This window comes from Lathyrus oleraceus, unplaced genomic scaffold, assembly GCF_024323335.1.
Source record: "Lathyrus oleraceus cultivar Zhongwan6 unplaced genomic scaffold, CAAS_Psat_ZW6_1.0 chrUn0247, whole genome shotgun sequence".
NCBI lineage: Eukaryota > Viridiplantae > Streptophyta > Magnoliopsida > Fabales > Fabaceae > Lathyrus > Lathyrus oleraceus.
Window position 1 is genome coordinate 17,235 of NW_026112638.1, and position 20,525 is coordinate 37,759.

The 20,525-nt window shown below is 32.3% G+C and overlaps 2 protein-coding genes across 2 annotated transcripts; one reads left to right on the forward strand and one right to left on the reverse strand.

Moving 5' to 3' along the window:
• The first annotated feature begins 616 nt into the window (after window positions 1–616).
• Window positions 617–6,031, forward strand: LOC127113027 (increased DNA methylation 1). The gene is made up of 18 exons (XM_051046433.1): window positions 617–881; window positions 2,229–2,315; window positions 2,407–2,611; window positions 2,720–2,852; window positions 2,971–3,063; window positions 3,200–3,275; window positions 3,360–3,425; window positions 3,532–3,584; window positions 3,728–3,894; window positions 3,976–4,189; window positions 4,274–4,331; window positions 4,415–4,471; window positions 4,554–4,802; window positions 4,888–4,952; window positions 5,050–5,106; window positions 5,198–5,291; window positions 5,379–5,519; window positions 5,605–6,031. The coding sequence occupies exons 3-18, from the start codon at window positions 2,506–2,508 to the stop codon at window positions 5,749–5,751; spliced, it is 1,776 nt and encodes a 591-aa protein (XP_050902390.1). The 5' UTR covers window positions 617–881; window positions 2,229–2,315; window positions 2,407–2,505; the 3' UTR covers window positions 5,752–6,031.
• A 2,938-nt stretch (window positions 6,032–8,969) lies between these two features.
• Window positions 8,970–13,183, reverse strand: LOC127113028 (uncharacterized). The gene is made up of 2 exons (XM_051046434.1): window positions 12,556–13,183; window positions 8,970–8,998 (listed from the first exon to the last, which is right to left on the reverse strand). The coding sequence occupies exons 1-2, from the start codon at window positions 13,181–13,183 to the stop codon at window positions 8,970–8,972; spliced, it is 657 nt and encodes a 218-aa protein (XP_050902391.1).
• Between the last annotated feature and the right edge of the window lie 7,342 nt (window positions 13,184–20,525).

Genomic DNA, 20,525 nt, shown 5'->3' on the forward strand with positions numbered 1-20,525 from the left:
TATTTTGGAGCTCTATATATCCTTGTGATTCTTGTCAAAAAAAAATATACAAACAAAAATATATTTGTAATATATTTGTAGTAGTTTGGTCGGTTCTGTAATTCAATAGAAGGAACATCTTCTCATTCTTCAAAGTAACCTGTCTGTCCCTTTCAGTTCAATTCTTTTGATATCTTATAATTTATAATTGATGACTGATAGTTGATAAGTTAATTGAAGTTTTTGATAAAATTAGTGATTCCACTCGCTGATATTCTTTGTATTTAATACATGATTTTTTTTTTTAAATTAAAATAAATCATAAAGGGTAAAAATGTGTTTTAGTTAAAATAATAAAAATAAAAGTGGAAGAAAAATTATAAGTTATAAGCTATAAGTTAAAATACTATTTAGAATAACGTTTGAAAAATAAGTTATAAGTTAATAAAATAAGTGTTCGTAATGAAAAAAATGGTTACTAAACAGATTTTTTATTGCCATATTATAAAGTATATGTTCAAAAATATGTCTTTACAGACTAAATTTTATTTAAATTTTAGTTTATTTAAAATAAATTATTTATAAAAAAAAGACATAGCATTCCATGAATAAATGATAGATATGCACCTATGAGGACAAGAAATGGTGTGGAAAATATCGGTGTCGCACAGAATGGTGTTTTGAGTGAAGAAGATGCCAGAAGTGAAGTGGAGGATGAAACATTTCAACCTGTTCGTGAAATTGGGGAGACCAGTAGAGATCGCAGACTAAAGGTGTCAACTAAAGTAAATAAGTTCAAACCTGCTTTTTCCAACTCTAAGAAGTTTCCCTCAAAGCTGAAGGACCTGCTAGACTCAGCGGTTCTCGATGGATTGAAGGTTAAATATGTCCGCGGCATCAGGGTAATGTCTTATTAACTTGTTGTATTTTTTTTCTTTCAGTTTTGCAGTTTTGCAATATGGGATAGCCATGGCATTGCAATGGGGTGGATACCGCCTCCCCTAAAAAAAATACACATCCGTTTTCAACGGGATTGGAATTTGTGTTCTTATCCCGCATGGATCTCGTTTCTTCGTCGGGATTGGAAATTGTGTTTTCATCCCGCATGGAAGGATACGGTTTCTCCGCATGGATCTCGTTTCTTCGTCGGGATTGGAAATTGTGTTTTCATCTCGCATGGAAGGATAGGGTTTATCCGCATGGATCTCGTTCTTCATCGGGAATGGAAATTGTGTTTTCATCCCGCATGGAAGGATAGGGTTTCTCCGCATGGATCTCGTTTCTTTGTCGAAATTGGAAATTGTGTTTTCTTCCCGCATGGAAGGATAGAGTTTCTCCGCGTCGTTTCTTAGTCGGGATTGAAAATTGTGTTTCATCCCGCATGGAAGGGAATGGTAGGGTTTCTCCGCATGGCCGCATGGATCACCTTATTCATCGGGATTGGATCATGTGTCCTCATCCGAATAAGGTTTTTCCGCATGTGTTCTCATTCCGCATGGATCGGGTTTCTCCGCATGGATCCGATTCTTCATTCGGGATTTTTCTCATTCCAAATGAGAAAAATAAGTTTTTCCTCTTATAAGTATTTTTTTTTCATTTTTAACTGATGTAGAAAAAATATCATCAATCAATGATTCCCAAATATTTTTCATAAATTTTTTATACTCATAGTAAAAATAAGTTAAATGAGATTGTGATTATGTATCGATAGTGATAATGTAAATGTTTTTACACATGTATTTTGAGAATAAACTTTTAAGAATGTCACTTTAAAGTGATTTGATTGGGCGCATATATATATAAAAAAATTACATTATTAATTGTGAATAACTATTAATCTCTTTATGGAAAATGAAAATTTATTTCAACATAAATTTTTTGTCAACTTTTAACAACTTTAAATTTGGTTAAGAAAATTATTTGAAAAGTATTGTTTGAAGAAATTATTTATAATAATAGTATACTTTTCAAGGGTGTTAATATATATATATATATATATATATATATATATATATATATATATATATATATATATATATATATATATTACTTGTAAACAATTTTTAATATAAATTATTAAATAAAATAAATAAATTTATACCTATAATAAAATTTTAAAAATAATTTTTAGCTAACAAATAGGTTCATCTTGAATCATGCAGAGTTAAAGCGAGTTTTCGAGCTGTTGTGAACTTCAGTTATGATTCCTTATTAATTTTGGAGGTGTGAATCTGTGTGTACTTTTGTAGGTACGAAAACCTGGAGAAAAAGATTCACCGGGAGTGATCAAAACGACTGGAATCGAATGTTATTGTGATATTTGTAAGGGAGTAGAGGTAAGTGAGTGAAGATACATTAGCAATGTTGCTTTTAAAATCACATGTCTTAGTAATTTTTTACATGTTTGAATTGTTTTGATGAGAGTAGGTTGTGAGCCCGGCTATATTTGAGGTTCATGCTGGAAGTGCAAACAAACGTCCCCCAGAGTATACTTTCCTCGAAAATGGGAATACTGTTCGTTGTGTAATGAACGCATTTTTGAACAGTCCTATAGACAAAATGGAGGATTCTGTTCATGCTGTTCTCGGAAACTTTACTATGCAAAAATCAAAGTTCTGTTTGAACTGTAGAGGTTTGTAATGCAACTCAGGTTTATTTTCCCGCCATCTTTTTGTTGTTTTGCATGGTTTTTGTGGAGAGTTTAACGTTTGATTTTGAAATATATTGTTTACTTTTCAAGATCCCAAGGTTGTGTCGAGACTGTTCTGCATTGCATGCGAGGAGTTGAAGGCATGTCAACCTAGTCCAACTCGTACAACTGAGACTATTATTAGCTGTGTTTCACCACCACCATCGTCACCGGCTATCCCGAGGTATTTTGTTTGTAGACATTTTTTTTATACCTGCATGACATCTAGTTAATCACGTGTAAAAATGTAGTTTATGCAGTTGAACAGATGGTTAATTCAATTCACGGTCTAATTATTTCAGGTTTCCAGAACCAGCTGAGCCTCAAAAGCCATCGTACAAAGGAATGAAGTACAGTGCAGCTAGTGATAAGAGGCATGGAAAAATAACTAGAAAGTGAGTGTGTTTTTGTTTCTCATATCTGAAACATTAATATTAGTTTAAAGTATTCTTTTGTTCATTTATTAACATGCCAAGTTATTGTCTTCTCGTTGATATAACTTTTCTTTATTATGTTTTTAAATTTTCAAAGGGACCAACACCTGCATAAGTTGGTCTTTCAAGCACTGGAACATGGGGCTGATGTGACATACATTGCTCGAGGAGAGGTTGATTTGATAATGACTTGTTCTTACATTACATATTTTCTTTCGACTTCACTTTGCTTAAGAATTTTTTTGTTGTGTTGGTAGAAACTATTGGATGGTAAAATAAACCGTTACACCTCTGCAATTATGTGTAGTTGCTGTGACAATCAGGTACTTTTTCTTATCACGTCGTAAATGTTATCCCCGTCTATCGTCTATCGGCTTCAAGTAAACATCTTACACGTTTTTTCTGAATAAAATTTTTGATGATGAGCAGATCAGCCCTTCTACATTTGAAGCACATGCTGGCTGGGCATCCCGACGCAAGCCGTGAGTTTTTCTTTTAACTTGTACTAATAGATGTTGGTTACTATGCGTCACTCTCAGACACTCGTGCGACACGTGTAGGAAAACTCAGACAAGTGTTTTAGTATGGTGTTTTGCGAATCAACCAGTGTTTTTCTTTGTTGCAGTTACCTGCACATATTCGCTGGTGGAGTCTCGCTACATGAGTTGTCCATTTCTCTGTTGAAAAAGCAGAAAATTTCTAGGAGTGCCGACAGTGATGGCCGCTGCAGTATTTGTGAACAAGGAGGACATCTTTTATGCTGTGATGGATGCCCAAGAGCTTTTCACTTGGGTGAAGTTTTGTCTATTTTATGTTGTTATTTGGACAAGAGCGTTAGAATAACAAATTTATAACTTTTTTTTTCTGTTGCAGAATGTGTGCCTCTTAAATCTGAACCGCGCTGTATTTGGTACTGCAAATATTGTTGTCATAATGTATACCATAACGAAAGACGCGAAGAGCGTAACGCAAATGCTCAGGATGCTGTAAGGGTTGCAGAGATGGCTCCTTTGGAACAGATAGCCCAGAGAGCCCCCCTTACGGTTAATGATACTGAGGCCGTAGAAGGTGGATGTCCACTGTGCAGGTAATTCCGATGTCCAGAAAATTTTTCATCTTTATTATTATTGATGTTTTGTTCTTGATCATCGAAGTGTGTTCAACATTTTAGGGAAGATGATTTCCAACTAAAAGGTTTTGGTCCTCGGACAGTAATTATTTGCGACCAGGTATTGCTTCGCGCGAATCATTGTTTTAAGTCTTACATCACTATGTGTTTTGATTAAATTACTGATTGATTTTTCATTGGCAGTGTAATAAGGAATATCACGTAGGGTGTTTGAAGGATCATAAGATAGCTGACCTAAAGGTACCAAATGTTCTCTTTTTATTCTGATTTGAGTTTTTTTTCATTACTATATACAATTGTTAATAAGAGTTATTTTTACCAGAAATTACCTAAAGGGGACTGGTTCTGCGGCTCGGAATGTCTTCAAGTTCGGACTGTCTTGCACAATTTAGTGATTCGCGGGGACGTGCCAATTTCAGATTCCCTCCTAAGCTTGATTAAAAAGAAGCATAAAGAAAAAGGTTTAAAAACTAACTACGGTCTTGATGTGAAATGGAGGATTATGAACTGGAAGTTGCTTGCTTCTGAAGAAATTAGGGCATTGCTTTCGAAGGCTGTTTCTATCTTTCATGTGAGTATATAGTTACAGTTTCGTTGTTAAATTCGATCCGCTGGATTGCGCGATTTTAGTAATGACTGACATCTGTGCTGTTCAGGAACAATTTGATCCCATAGTGGATGCTGATACAGACATAGATTTCATTCCATCAATGATTTATGGGTAAGCAGCATTTACTTCTTTTTATACTTTGATTTCCTCTACTGACTCTTCTGAACATGTGAACGCAATTTGCTTCGTTTCGATTGGATTTCCACAGGAGGAGCATCAAGGATCAATATTTTGGTGGAATGTACTGTGCAGTGCTCACTGTCAAGTAATGCCGAGTTTTGAGTAATCTTTTGTTGCTAATTCCATGTTTAGTTTGAAAAATACTTGATTTTGGTTTGTATTTTCTGTTATTACAGCAAAGAGGTTGTAAGCACGGGGGTATTCCGCATGTTCGGGCGAGAAGTGGCGGAGCTTCCCTTAGTTGCAACTAATGCAGCTAGCCAAGGAAAGGTTAATTACTTACTCTATCTTGTGTATTTAAATTCGAGCAATCATTTGAAATATTTTGATATTGATAATGTTCATGTTTTCTTTAAGGGTTACTTCCAAGCCCTGTTTGCCTGCATCGAGGGCTTGCTTGGAGAGTTAAAAATCGAACGGTTATTCTTACCGGCTGCTCATGAAGCTGAGTCGTTATGGAGCGGGAAATTCGGGTTTATGGCACTAGACCAGGATGAGGTGAGTAAAATTTTGAAGTTTGCTATGAAGCATGATTTGTTATTATTATTATTACTTGTTAAACAAGCTATCGTTCTCGTTGCAGACGAATTTCTATACGAGTTTGTACCGCGTGATGATGTTTAATGGGGCAGCGTTACTACAGAAGCCGGTTCCTCGACCCGCCATAACGGAGTATGTAGCAGAAGATCCATTTGAAGCATGTGCAAATATTTGGTGTGCAGAAGAGTAACTGGTCCTGTTGTAGCCAGCATCATGTTTGTTGTAATAGGGAACTTAGAATAAGGGTGTTTTTAGATTTCAGAATAAAGGAAACTAGGACATGGGATTTTCAGAAACTTGCATGTTTTGGTGCTGATTTTATTTACTTGTCATAAAACTTAGTCATTTCATTTTCTTGTTGTTGGTATGAATTTTCTAGGGGTTTCAATAATATGTCTTTTCACACACCTTGAGTGGAACAAAAATATTTGGAAACTCATGTTATGTATGATTTTCTATGTTAATTTGATTACTTGTGCTTTAAGTCTTTTGTCAACAAAGATTTGACTTTTCAATTACTCTTGTGTGTTTAGTGTACAATATTTGGAAAACAAATTAGGTGTATTTTATAAAAATGAAAATGGAAAACCCTTGATGTAAAAAAGGTAGGACAAAAAGTTCATTTCTTGGATTTAAGCATGAAATGAAATGGTTTACATCTTTAAAAAAAAAATTTAAATGCATCTTGAAGTAGAAAAGAAGTGGAAATTAGATTTAGGAGGTTTGAAAATATAGATAGAAAGACTTGTAAATTCTTTTACGAGGAGGATAGTAGATAAGATAGAGAGAAATGATATAAAAAAAAGGCTTTAAAATAAATCATAAAAAAATTATTTAAAAAATATTTTGACAGAATTTAACTCTTATAATCAACCTCATTTGGTGGAATACAACTTTTATTCTTGTTGTATGTTTGATTTTTCCATTATGTATATTTTGGAATATAAAAGAAAAACATAGTTCTATTGGATGTGAACTTTTATGAATTGTTGTACTTATCCATAAGATATAATGTTCAAATCTCACATAATACAAAAATTTAGGAAATTTACTTATATTATAAATGAGATAAAACATTTAAATGTGTGCATTATCATCGACAAAAATGTCATGGGGGCATTCATTCTCCTTAATAAATGAGATGCAAAGTTTTGATTTTTATCATTTATTTTATATTATATGAATTTTTAGAATGCCCTATTATTAGTAGTAGTGATTAGAGGTAGCAAAATAGACTTGTCCTGTCAGAAGTTTGTTTTGCTCGCACTTTTTTTTGTAGGACGAGTTAAAATTTTAAACATACACCCTCTAATATGTCTGTTTCATCTCGTTTTTTATATGCTTTTGCGGACACGACCATTCATATTTTTAGAGTTTAAAGATGCAGTGCTAGTGAGTCTTCTCCGCCCCACCCTTATTTGCAGAGCGGACCAAGGTTTTAAACATGTACCTTCAACTATTTTCGCTCAATTATATCCCTTTTTTTGCTAATTTTTACATGGCATGCCAAAATAAGGCGGACATGTTCATTTACCATCCTTAACGATGACTAAAATTTATAGAGAAATTGGTTGATCATCACACAAGATGGATTATCCCTTTACACTATAACTTTTTTCATACCCATAAAATAAAAATTAAATTCTTACCCACTTACTTAAAAGATTCAAATATCTTATCACTTGAACCGATTCATTGTTAATAATATTGCTTTGACTTATTTTGATAAAATTTTGTTTATCAATATTATTCAATTTATATCACATAAAGCAACGATATTCAAATATTAAAACATGATAATGTCACAACCCATACATATATTTCTAGAATAATATGTATGTAGCATTGATTTTTGATACTGAAAAAAAAACCGTAAGCGTCTAGATGATATCATGTTCCATGTACGATACACGCATAGATACTAGTATATAAATACTAGAGTTTTTGACCAAAGTGCCACATTTCTTAAATGAAATTTCTAAAATGTCATCTACTAAAATAAATTCCCAAATCCCACTTTTTTTTATCATCTAGGGGATTTTTTAATTAATTTTTCTGCACCCTCCATCTTGGATGGCGGACGTCCCAGAAGTCTAATTGGAGTCCGCCAGCTATGATGAAGTCCCTTTTTTTTCGATTTTTAATTTCTGAATTTAATTTTAAATAATTAAAATTATTTTTTTAATATTAAATATTAAATAAGAAATAATTAATATAATATTAATTTAAATAAATAAATTAAATAAATATATTTTTCTATAATATTTTTAAAAAACTATTAAATATTAATTAAAAAGGGTAAAAAAAAAGTTCATTTCTTGGATTTAAACATGAAATGGTTTACATCTTTAAAACAAAAATGTTTTTGAATGCATCTTGAAGTAGAAAAGAAGATGGAAATTAGATTTAGGGAGTTTGAAATATAGGATAGAGAGGAATCAAGTAATTAGATATAAAAAAGACTTTAAAATAAATCTAAAAAATATTTTTTTATAAATATTTTGACAGAATTTAAATCGTATAATCAACCTCATTTAGTGGAACTTGACTATTATTGTTGTTGTTAGAGAATCGGGTATGATAATCCTGGATAACTTCGAAGAATCGTGTTCGTACACTTTCCGAACAAAGTATTTCGACCCTATTCTTGCCTGGGTTCACGAAATCTTTGTGGGGATGATTCTTGAAGAAGAATTTGTTTCTGGCAAAGAGAAATGTTCAGGAATGTAGAGAGCAAGTTTGGTTTCATTATGATCCCTTTTAAACTGAGGCCAAATGACTCCTTATATAGGAGATCAATAACAGAAACCGAAAAGACGCAACTGTTCAGAAACGGTTACGTCGGTTGGGAAAGGATTCGAAATTCAAAAGAAAATTTCGAACGGGGCGCTGCCCCACACCCCTTGGAACCCCGTTTCAATTATTCGCATTCAATTATACGTTGGCTTGACGAGCGTGCACTCCGCACTACCCCTAACTCGTTTCCAAGCTTTAACGCATAATTGCATCGGTCTATAGTAAATCACATTACTACTAAAATACATTGATGGTTCTAAAATCACCAACAAATCCCCCCATTTTAGTGTAATCCTTGATTTACTCAGTATATACAATAATATATACAAGGGTATAACACTAAGGTATAACGATCAAACAAATGCATAAATGAAAATGTCTTGCGATTGAATTTTCATCTTAGTATAAATACACATTCCAAATACTCGAAAATCGGGGTGTCATAGCGATTGAACCCGTCAATCCATTTGAGTGTCTGAAGATATAGTACACATATGTTTCTTACAATACTCTACTATTCAAACTTGACACTTTACAAGCCATGTGTCCTTATCCATTAATAACCATATAGGAAGCCAAGTCCAAGCTTCTTGAAGCGGCAAAACTTCATGCTCATATAGGTGATTCTTTTAATCTTGCACCTGCATTTGCAATTTTCCAAAAGAACCATTAAGAAGATATAATTCAACCTAGCCATCACTTGCAGGTCTGAGCACATACCTTGGGAAGATAAACACAATTGCTCCAATCTCTAACTATGATCTTTCCACATTGAATTCTGCTTCTAATGTTGTATTAGAAGGGAATTGGGTATACCATAGCTAATATATTTAAATGAACTTTAATCCCATCCCAATTACCGACTTCTTCACTAAGTCTCTAGCTAACCTCTTCGTCAAGTGGTCAGCTAAGTTTTGTTGCGACCGAACAAACTCAATAGATATCACCCCATTCATGATTAATTCCCTAATCATACTATGTCTAACACCCAAATGTCTAGACTTTCCATTGTATATTTGACTATAAGCTTTAGCCAATGTGGCAGTAATATCACAACTGATAGAAATTGGTGATATCGGTTTAGGCCATATCGGAATCTCATATACCAAATTCCTTAGCCATTCCGCTTCTTTACCAGCAGCAGCTAATGCTACAAACTCAGATTCCATTGTGGAACCAGTTATACATGTTTGCTTCTTGGAAGCCCATGAGATGGCACCTCCCTCAAGCAAGAACACCCATCCACTTGTAGAGGATGAATCTTCAGCATTATTTATCCAACTAGCATCCGAATAACCCTCTAACACCGAAGGAAATCCAATATATGACAATCCATAATTCATTGTACCCTTCAAGTACTTGAATACCCTAGTTATCGCATGCCAATGATGTCTACTAGGATTACTAGTAAATCTGCTCAACTTTCCAACCGCATAAGCAATATCCGGTCTAGTGCTAACTATAGCATACATCAAAGAGCCTATAGCTTTTGAATATTCGAGTTGATCCACAGGTTTACCTGTATTTGGCATAAGCTTTTCTCCTGGATCCATGGGAGTACTTACTGGAGAACAACTTTCATAATTGAACTTCTTGAGTATTTTCTCAATGTAATGAGATTGCGTAATTACAATCCCCTTATTCTCCCGTTTAATCTTAATACCAAGAATAACATCCGCTTCTCCCATATCCTTCATGGAGAACTTTGATGACAAGAAATTCTTCGTTTTATCAACTTGATTTTGGTCGGTGCCAAAGATCAACATGTCATCAACATATAAACAAATGAAAACTCCTTTACCGGAAGTATCAAATTTGCTATATACACATTTGTCAGCTTGGTTTAGAATGAAACCATTAGACAAAACAACCTCATCAAACTTTTGATGCCACTGCTTCGGAGCTTGTTTCAGCCCATACAACGACTTAACTAGCTTACACACTTTATGCTCATTACCAGGCATTACAAATCCTTCAGGTTGCTTCATGTACACTTCTTCCTCCAAATCACCATTTAGAAATGCAGTTTTGACATCCATTTGATGAATCACTAGATTATGAATAGCCGCCAAGGCAATCAACAATCTAATAATAGTGATACGGGCAACAGGAGCATAGCTATCGAAATAATCAATCCCTTCCTTTTGTCTGAAGCCTTGGATAACTAATCTAGCTTTAAACTTGTCAATTGTACCATCGACTTTCATCTTCTTTTTGAAGATCCATTTGCAATCCAATGGTTTGCAACCTGGTGGTAAATCAGATAATACCCAAGTATTATTTTCCATGATAGAACCAATCTCTTCGTCAATTGCTTCTTTCCAAAAGGCAGAATCTCGAGATTTCATAGCTTCATCATACGTTCTTGGATCCTTCTCTATACTATAGCAATAATAGTATTGAGTGTCAATCTGATCCTTTGATCCCTCAACTAAATATAGTTGAAAATCAGATCCATAAGATCTAGATTTTCTAGCTCTTTTGCTCCTACGGGGTTCAAGTGTCTCACTTGGCACATCATTTGAATGATCATCCCTTAGAGATTCATCTGAATTAGGTATAGAGTCCTTTGGTCTAGGTATAGAAGAGAAACAATCCTCATCAAATATGGCATCTCTCGATTCTATAATCGTGTTAATAGAAATCGAGTCATTAGGTTCTATAACATAAAACCTATAGGCCTTGGAGTGCTCAGCATATCCAACAAAGATGCAAGCTACACCCTTTTCACCCAAAGTTTTCCTTTTTGGGTCCGGGAGTCTAACCACGGCCCTACAACCCCAAACACGTAGAAATGTTAAGTTGGGTCGTTTCTTATACCAAAGTTCATATGGGGTAGTCTTGTTCCTTTTATTAGGAACCCTATTTAACAAATAGCAAGCCGTTAACATAGCTTCTCCCCAAAACCCTTCACTCAAACTAGAGTAAGATAACATGGCATTCACCATTTCCTTAAGCACTCTATTTTTCCTTTCAGCCACACCATTTTGTTGAGGTGTATAAGGTGTCGTAGTCTCATGAATGATTCCTACGGATTGGAAAAATACAGGATCATAATATTCACCACCTCTATCTGTACGTAATGTTTTAATCAACACATTCTGTTGCACTTCAACTTCAGTTTTATAAATTTTGAATTTATCTAAGGATTCGTCCTTAGCGTGCAGCAAATAAACATAGCAGAATCTAGATGCATCATCTATGAAAGTGACAAAATATTTTTTATGTCCTAATGATGGAGTAGCATGCAAATCACATAAATCACTATGTATCAACTCAAGAATGACAGATTTCCTTGTTATACTTTTAAAAGGTTGCCTAGTGATCTTTGTTAACATGCAAGTTTTACAATTTTCTACATTTTTATCAAAAACAGGAATTAAATCATCTTTAGACATTTCATGCATTCTTTTATAATGTACGTGTCCTAGACGAGCATGCCATAACGATGAATTGATAACATTCGAAGAGGACATAAATACAAAACCAGAATCATTAGGAACTCCATTCAAATTCATCATAAACATACCATTATTATAATATCCAAATCCTACAAACACACCAGACTTCGATAAAACATATTTATCGGATTCACACACTTGCTTGTATCCAAGCTTATTTAATACAGGACCAGAAATTAAATTCTTACGTAGTTTAGGAACATACAAAACATTTAACAAAGTAATAGTCTTTCCAGAACTGAATTCTAGCACCACGTTTCCTTTGCCTTCAACGGGAGCGAAGTGATCATCTCCCACGTAGAGGACAAAACCATCTTCCACTGGAACAAGAATCTTGAACCAGAAACGATCCTTGCAAACATGTGTTGTAGCGCCAGAATCAATCCACCACGCGATAGCATCATCCTGCACATAGAATGCTTCAGAATTTAGTGAAACCGAATGTTTAATCAAACTATTCAAATCACGAATTGATTTCTGACCTTGGCTTTCGGATTGGTCCTTAGACCCCTTTCCTGAACCACTTGCATTCGCGTTATCATGCTTTTTGCCGGAACGACAATCCTTCTTGAAGTGGCCTGTTTTGCCACACTTCCAGCATTCTAGTTTCGGTTTCTTGTTAGCACCGAAACTGCCCTTATTGTTCTTGAAAGCACGCTTCTTTCCTTTGGTTTTGTTGTTACCGTTCTTACCACCCTCTTCGACCATATTAACCGAGGGTCCAGCAATTTCTTTGCCTTTTCCTTTGTCATCCTCCTGCGCTCTTAGAGATTCTTCTATGCGCAAGTGACTTCCAAGTTGGATCAAAGACAGTTCGTCTTTTCCATGCTTCAAATTGTGTTTGAAATCCTTCCACGAAGGAGGCAACTTGTCTATGATGCTTGAGACAGATATTGTTTCATCCATCTTCAATCCGTGTTGTGTGAACTGTCCAAGGATTCGGAGGAGTTCATTGAATTGTTCCATGACAGACCTTGATTCAACCATTTTGTAATTGTTGAAATCGGTTACCAGGAACTTTTTACTGGATGAGTCCTCTGCCATGTACTTGGATTCGAGACAATCCCACAATTCCTTTGCAGATTCTATGTTTTGGTAAATATCAAATAAGGGATCAGACATACCGTTAAGAATGTGCCCTCTGCATATGTAGTCGTCGTTCTCCCATTTTGATCTGCGTCTCAAATTTTCAACCGTGTCTTCCTCCAGAAGTTCTGGAATCGGTGTAGACAGGACGTGCACCACCTTCAACGTTGTCAACATGAAATGCATCTTCTTCTGCCAACGCCTGAAGTCTTGTCCTTGAAACTTGTCCAATTTTCCGAAGTTTATAGTCATCTCCTTGACGGTGCTTCCTCCATCCATGATTATCAGAAATTACTTTGTTCGTTTGTTAGAGAATCGGGTATGATAATCCTGGATAACTTCGAAGAATCGTTTTCGTACACTTTCCGAACAAAGTATTTCGACCTTATTCTTGCCTGGGTTCACGAAATCTTTGTGGGGATAATTCTTGAAGAACAATTTGTTTCTGGCAAAGAGAAATGTTCAGCAATGTAGAGAGCAAGTTTGGTTTCATTATGATCCCTTTTAAACTGAGGCCAAATGACTCCTTATATAGGAGATCAATAACAGAAATCGAAAAGACGCAACTGTTCAGAAACGGTTACGTCGGTTGGGAAAGGATTTGAAATTCAAAAGAAAATTTTGAACGGGGCGCTGCCCCGCACCCCTTGGAACCCCGTTTCAATTATTCGCATTCAATTATACGTTGGCTCGACGAGCGTGCACTCCGCACTACCCCTAACTCGTTTCCAAGCTTTAACGCATAATTGCATCGGCCTATAGTAAATCACATTACTACTAAAATACATTGATGGTACTAAAATCACCAACAGTTGTTGTATGTTTTATTTTTCCATTATGTATCACAATTTTCCATGCATTTTTCATTTTGGAATATAAAAGAAAAACATAGTTCTATTGGATGTGAGCTTTTATGAATTGTTGTACTTATCCATAAGACATACAGTTCAAATCTCACATAATACAAAATTTCAGAAAATTACTTGATATTATAAATGAGATAAAATATTTAAATGTGTGAATTATCATTGACGAAAATTTCATGGGGGGATTAAATGAGATGCAAAGTTTTGATTTTTATCATTCATTTTATATTATATGAATTTTTAGAATGCTCTATTACTAGTAGTGATTAGAGGTGGTAAAAGAGACTTGCCCGTTAGGCAAGTTTGTTTTGCTCGCATTTTTTTTAGAACAAGTTAAAATTTTAAACATACATTTTCTAATATGTCTGTTTCATCTTGTTTTTTTTATGCTTTTCCGGACACGACCATTTATATTTTTAGAGTTTAAAGATGCAGTGTTAGTGAGTCTTTTCCGCCCCATCCTCATTTATTTGTAGAGCGGAACAAGATTTTAAGCATGTACCTTCAACTATTTTCGCTCAATTATATCTCTTTTTTTGCTGCTAATTTTTACATGGAATGCCAAAATGAGGCGGACATGTTCATTTACCTTACCTAATGTGACTAAAATTTATAGAAATTGGTTGATCATCACGCAAGATGGATTGTCCCTCTACATTATAACTTTTTCATACCCATAAATTTAAAATTAAAGTCTTACCCACTTACTTAAAATATTCAAATATCATATTACATGAACCAACTCATTGTTAATAATATTGCTTTGACTTATTTTATCTTATTACATGAACCAACTCATTGTTAATAATATTGTTTTGACTTATTTTGTAAAATTTTATTTATCAATATTATTCAATTTATATCCCATAAAGCAGTGATATTAAAATATTAAAATGTAATAATGTAACAACCCATACATATATTTCTAAAATAATATGTATGTAGCATTGGTTTTTGATACTGAAAAAAAAAACATAAACGTCTAGATGATACCATGTTCCATGTACGATACACGCATAGATACTAGTATATGAATAATACAAGTGATATCTCTACCTAACTAGAGTTTTTGACCAAAGTGCCACATTCCTTAAATGAATTTTCCAAAATGTCATCTACTAAAAAAAATCTCAAATCCCACTTTTTATATCATCTAAGGGATTTTTTAATTAATTTTTCTGCACCCTCCATCTTGGATGGCGGACGACCCAGAAGTCTAATTGGGGTTCGCTATCTATGATGAAGTCCCTTTTTTATTTATTTTTAATTTCTGAATTTAATTTTAAATAATTAAAATTATTTATTTAATATTAAATATTAAATAAAAATAATTAATATAATATTAATTTAAATAAATAAAATATATATATATTGTTCTATAATATTTTTTTGTTTGTTCATACTTAAATATATAATTTTTTTCCGTCCAAACAAATTTTTAGTAGAGGATTTTCCCGTCTAAATAATTTTATAATATTATTTTTTTATTCTATTAGGTCTTCTATAAATAGAGGTGGCTAAATTTAATATAATTATATTTTTCTAGCCACCTCTATTTATAGAAGATGTTAAATATAATATAATTATATTTTTCTAGCCACCTCTATTTATAGAAGACCTAATGAAATAAAAATATAATATTATAAAAAAATTTAGACAGTAAAAAACTGTACTAAAAAATTGTTTAGACAAGAAAAAAATTATATATTTAAGTATGAACAAACAAAAAATATTATGTAGTAATATATATCAAGATTATTTTTTAATTAATATTTAATTAATTTTTAAAATATTATGTAGCAATATATTTATTAATATTGTATTAATTATTATTTGTAATTAATATTTAATACTAAAAAATTAATTTTAATTATTTAAAACTAATTCAAAAATTAAAAATCGAAGAAAAAAAAAGGACTCCATCTTAGATGGCGGATCCCAACTGGGCTTCTGGGGCATCCGCCATCCAAGATGGAGGGTGCAAAAAAATTAATTAAAAAGCCCACTAGATGACAAAAAAATGGCATTTGGGAAAAATAAATCAACATATGGCATTTTGGGAAATTCATTTAAGTAATGTGACACTTTGGTCAAAAACTCACCTAACTACATGATCTCAAAATACAGTGAAAACTACAAAACGGAAACATCTTCAATCCTGCATTCAGCCATCTTAAAATGAATCCATTAAGTTCACTAGACTTTACATAGTATATATCACTACTACAAATAAAACATACAAGGACGCTCATTTTACCACGAGTCTATAAAGGACCGTGATGACATCTCTCAAATCAGGCGCCACCATTTTATTTATATATTCATTAAAATCACTTTACATGTTATCACGGTTAGATAGAGCAGCCGTGGTGAAATCTCATAAAGTTCTTGGTTTGAATCTCAGCGCCAACAAAATTGTGATTTGTTTAGTATTTTAGTGACACCTTTATTTTAAATTTTTAAAATTAAATATAAATGTGATTTCACTATATTTGGTTCTTTCAGCCATGGTGATATATTTTATCATTTTAATTTTTATTTTTACAGTGCCTCTTTTTATAAAATTTAATTAAATAAATCATATAGCATCATCGTTCATTTAAAGAACCGTGGTGAAATGTTTTATTCAGAAACAAGAAACACAACTTAGTTTGTCTATTCATATGCCATTTTTTATCGTAAAACCATTGGAAGCCTAACACATAGTGAAACCATTTGACCCCTAACACACTATCTCCATTAACTAAACGAAACACACGGCCATTAGAATCGTTCTTGGCTTAACGTACAAACCCATCACAATCGTTCTTGGCTTAACGTGAAAAAAACATCATCACAAGAGTCTTGGCTTATCTCTATTAACGACACAAAAAACACAAGAAACACACGAAATGAAGATGGAGAATCTTACACGAAACGAAGCATTGTTGGATTTTACGTATTCACCATGTTAGCGGTACGTAAACTTTTCACGTTGCATGTACAGTACAAAACTCATAATTTTAGCTTCTTGTTGTTGTTTTTCTTATTGTTAATGTTGTTTATGTTGTTGATGTTGAATGCTTATATTCTTGTTGTTGACATTTATGTTTATGTTGTTGATATTGAGTGTTGATGTTCTTGTTGTTAATATTTATGTTTATGTTGTTGAAGTTGAATGTTTATGGTTGTTATTGTTCTTGAATGCTTGTGTTGTTGTTATTGTTGTTGTTTATGTTGTTGCTACTGAATGTGTATTAGACACATGATTTTTGTTGTTGTTGTTTGTATGTTGTTATTGATGAATGTGTATTACACACATTGTTGTTGCTGTTGTTTATGTTCTTGTTGATGAATATGTATGAGACACCTTTGTTATGTTGTTGTTTATATGTTATTGATTTTTGTGAATATGTATGAGGCACATTTGTTATGTTGTTGTTGATGAATGTGTATTAGACATATTATTGTTGTTGTTGTTTATGTTGTTGCTATTCATGAATGTGTATGAGACACCCTTGTTATGGTGTTGATGTTTACATGTTATTATTGATGAATATGTATTACACACATTGCTATTATTGTTGTTTAGATGTTGTTGATGAATGTGTATTGGACACATTGTTATTGTTGTTTGATGATGGAATTAGTATCCCTTGATGAAACCTTGATTAGGGTTTGAATGATATGAAGCATGGCTTGAAGATTGAGGGTTGTAGCATGGAAATCAACACATGAAACACCTTTGAATCAACTTGAACCAAACTTGCATTTCCGTTGATCAAAGACCTTGACTTTGCCTTGCTTTGAAGCATGATAACCTACATGAGTAATAAGAGAAAACAAGTACCATCTCTTCATGAAGTTAGGTTAGTTTCTTAAGTAAAACAAAGTAAAACCCTAGGGTTAAGATATAGTACACAAAGTGGCCATGCTTGTGATTCCATGACCAAATGTAATGGTCATGCATGATATGATTTAATGTATACAAATGAGATATGTTAAAATCAAATAAAAATGGAGGGTGAATTTTGGGGTTTGACACTCATACACTTTTTCTTTTTTCTGACCTTCTCTTAGTTTTACTAAAATGTTCCTTCGAAATCTTCACAAAATCTTCTAAACTCTCCTCGAGAGAAGGATACCTGTTATACTCGTAAAAAATTTGATTTTGTTGTTTGCTCCTAAATGTATTATTGTAAGTATTTCAGAAATAATCACTTCTTTGATAATTTCTCATATAATTTAATTCTTCTCAAAAAAGTCCTTCAAAATTACACTAATTGTTTATATGACCACTACTGTAGAAATCACACATAAGATCTTGACATACATTCTGATACAACGCTTGCATTCAATCAAATTTATTTTACATCTTACAACATTTTTTTACGAAGAATCAAACCATAGATTCGCACAATAGTATCTAGTAATGTAAAAAATAAAAGCTAAAAATTAAAATTAAAAAAAAATTAAAATTAATTGTATTCAAATACTCCTAATTTAATATTTTTGCATATTATTTCCTAGTTGAAGTGATCAACAATCCTTGACAATGACACCATTTTGTTGATGGTAAAAAATGTTTGTTCATCTCAGTATAATGAGAGCATATTGTAATCATATCCATGGGGATTATCATTAAATTGACAAGATTGAGGTGAGTGTACTTGTTATTAGAAGTATAGTGAAACATAAATGTAATAGGGGATGTGCATAGCACAATTCATTAATTTTTTCTAAAATTTGCAAAATACTTATATAAATAAGTTATTTGAATATTTATGAGCAAAACGATTAAGTTCCCTTTGGAATCATTTGTCCCTTTCCTGCGGTCTATCAGTGCTTGACCATTTAATAACTCTCCTTAGTCATGATTGTTTTAAAGTATCTATCAACGATTTAATCTTTGAGTAACCCTATTCGTTAATGTCATTACTCTAGTGATGCTAATATAACCTCAAAGGTCACTTGGGTAATACTTTTACGATAAACAATGATTAAAATTAAATCACTAAAACAAAAAAAATTATTACATATTAAATTGATAAATTAAATAAATTAGAAAAATAGAAATCAATAAAAATGTTTATAAAGAATTGCAGACAGATAATGCATATCTGGCAATCAGCAAAAGATACAGAGAGTAATGCGTCTTTTTTTAATTTGAATTATTTAATTCTATTTAAGTCATTCTCCGAATATACAAGTTTGACCGAGATATATTTAGAGGATAAGATTGATATTTAAATATAAATATTTATCATATCATGTCTATCGTATCCTAATCACAAAACTTTAAAATAAAAAATATTTTATCTAGAAGATAAATTATACGATAAAACAAGCTAGTTCATAATACATGACTACCGACTAATATCTGATATCTTATAATCTATAGTTAAAGGGTGATGATTGATAGTTGATAAGTTAATTGAAGTGTTTGATAAAATCAGTGATTCCACTAACGGATTAATATAAAATGACATAATTGTTTGATGTTCTTTATATTTAATATATAATTATTTTATTTTAAATTAAAATAAATCATAAAGGGTAAAAATGTGTTTTAATTAAAATAATAAAGGTAAAAATGGAAGAAAAATATTAAGTTATAAACTATAAATTAAAATACTATTTAAAATAGCGTTTGGAAAATAAATTATAACCTAATAAAATAAGTGTTCGTAACGAAAAAATCGTTACTAAACGAATTTTTTATCGTCATAAGATATAAAGTATATGTTTATAAGACAAAATTTAATTTAAATTTAAATTTATTTAAAATAAATTATTTATAAAAAAAAACACATGGCATTCCATGAATAAATGATAGATACGCACCTAACCATACTTCAGGGACAGGGGAATGTTCACCAACAAAATAAAGAAAATTGTTTCAGAATAATGAAAATAAATTATAAAAAATATTACTTATTAAATATAGTAAATGTATTAAAGTTTTCTTATATATTAAACAATTATACCTTTATTATTTTTATAAATATTTATATATTTTGGACCTCTATATATACTTGTGATTCTTGTCAAAAATAATACAAACAAAAACATATTTGTAATAGTTTGGTCAGTTCTGTAATTCAATAGAAGGAATATCTTCTCGTTTTTCAAAGAAACATGTTTGTCCCATTTAGTTCAATTCTTTTGTTCAACCCAATTCTCAATCCCACCCATTTCTTCTCAAAACCCTAACTCTTCATCACCATTCATTTAATTTTCCCATCCATAGTGCATGCACTTTGCCACAAAATAATTTCTGAGCTACTCAGCTTTTGAAACCCCTCATTTTTCATTGATTGAACCATTTCTCACGTATCAATGGCAAAGAGCACTGATTCTGAGAAGTATGTGGTTGTGTCTAAGGTCCGTCCGGGTTTTTGGAGTATAGTAATGGAAAACCCTTGATGTAAAAAAGGGTAAAAAAAGTTCATTTCTTGGATTTAAACATGAAATGGTTTACATCTTTAAAACAAAAATATTTTTGAATGCATCTTGAAGTACAAAAGAAGATGGAAATTAGATTTAGGGGGTTTGAAATATAGGATAGAGATGAATCAATTAATTAGATATAAAAAAAAAGACTTTAAAATAAATCTAAAAAATATATATTTTTAAATATTTTGACAGAATTTAAGTCGTATAATCAACCTCATTTGGTGGAACTTGACTATTATTGTTGTTGTATGTTTGATTTTTCCATTATGTATCACAATTTTCCATGCATTTTTCATTTTGGAATATAAAAGAAAAACATA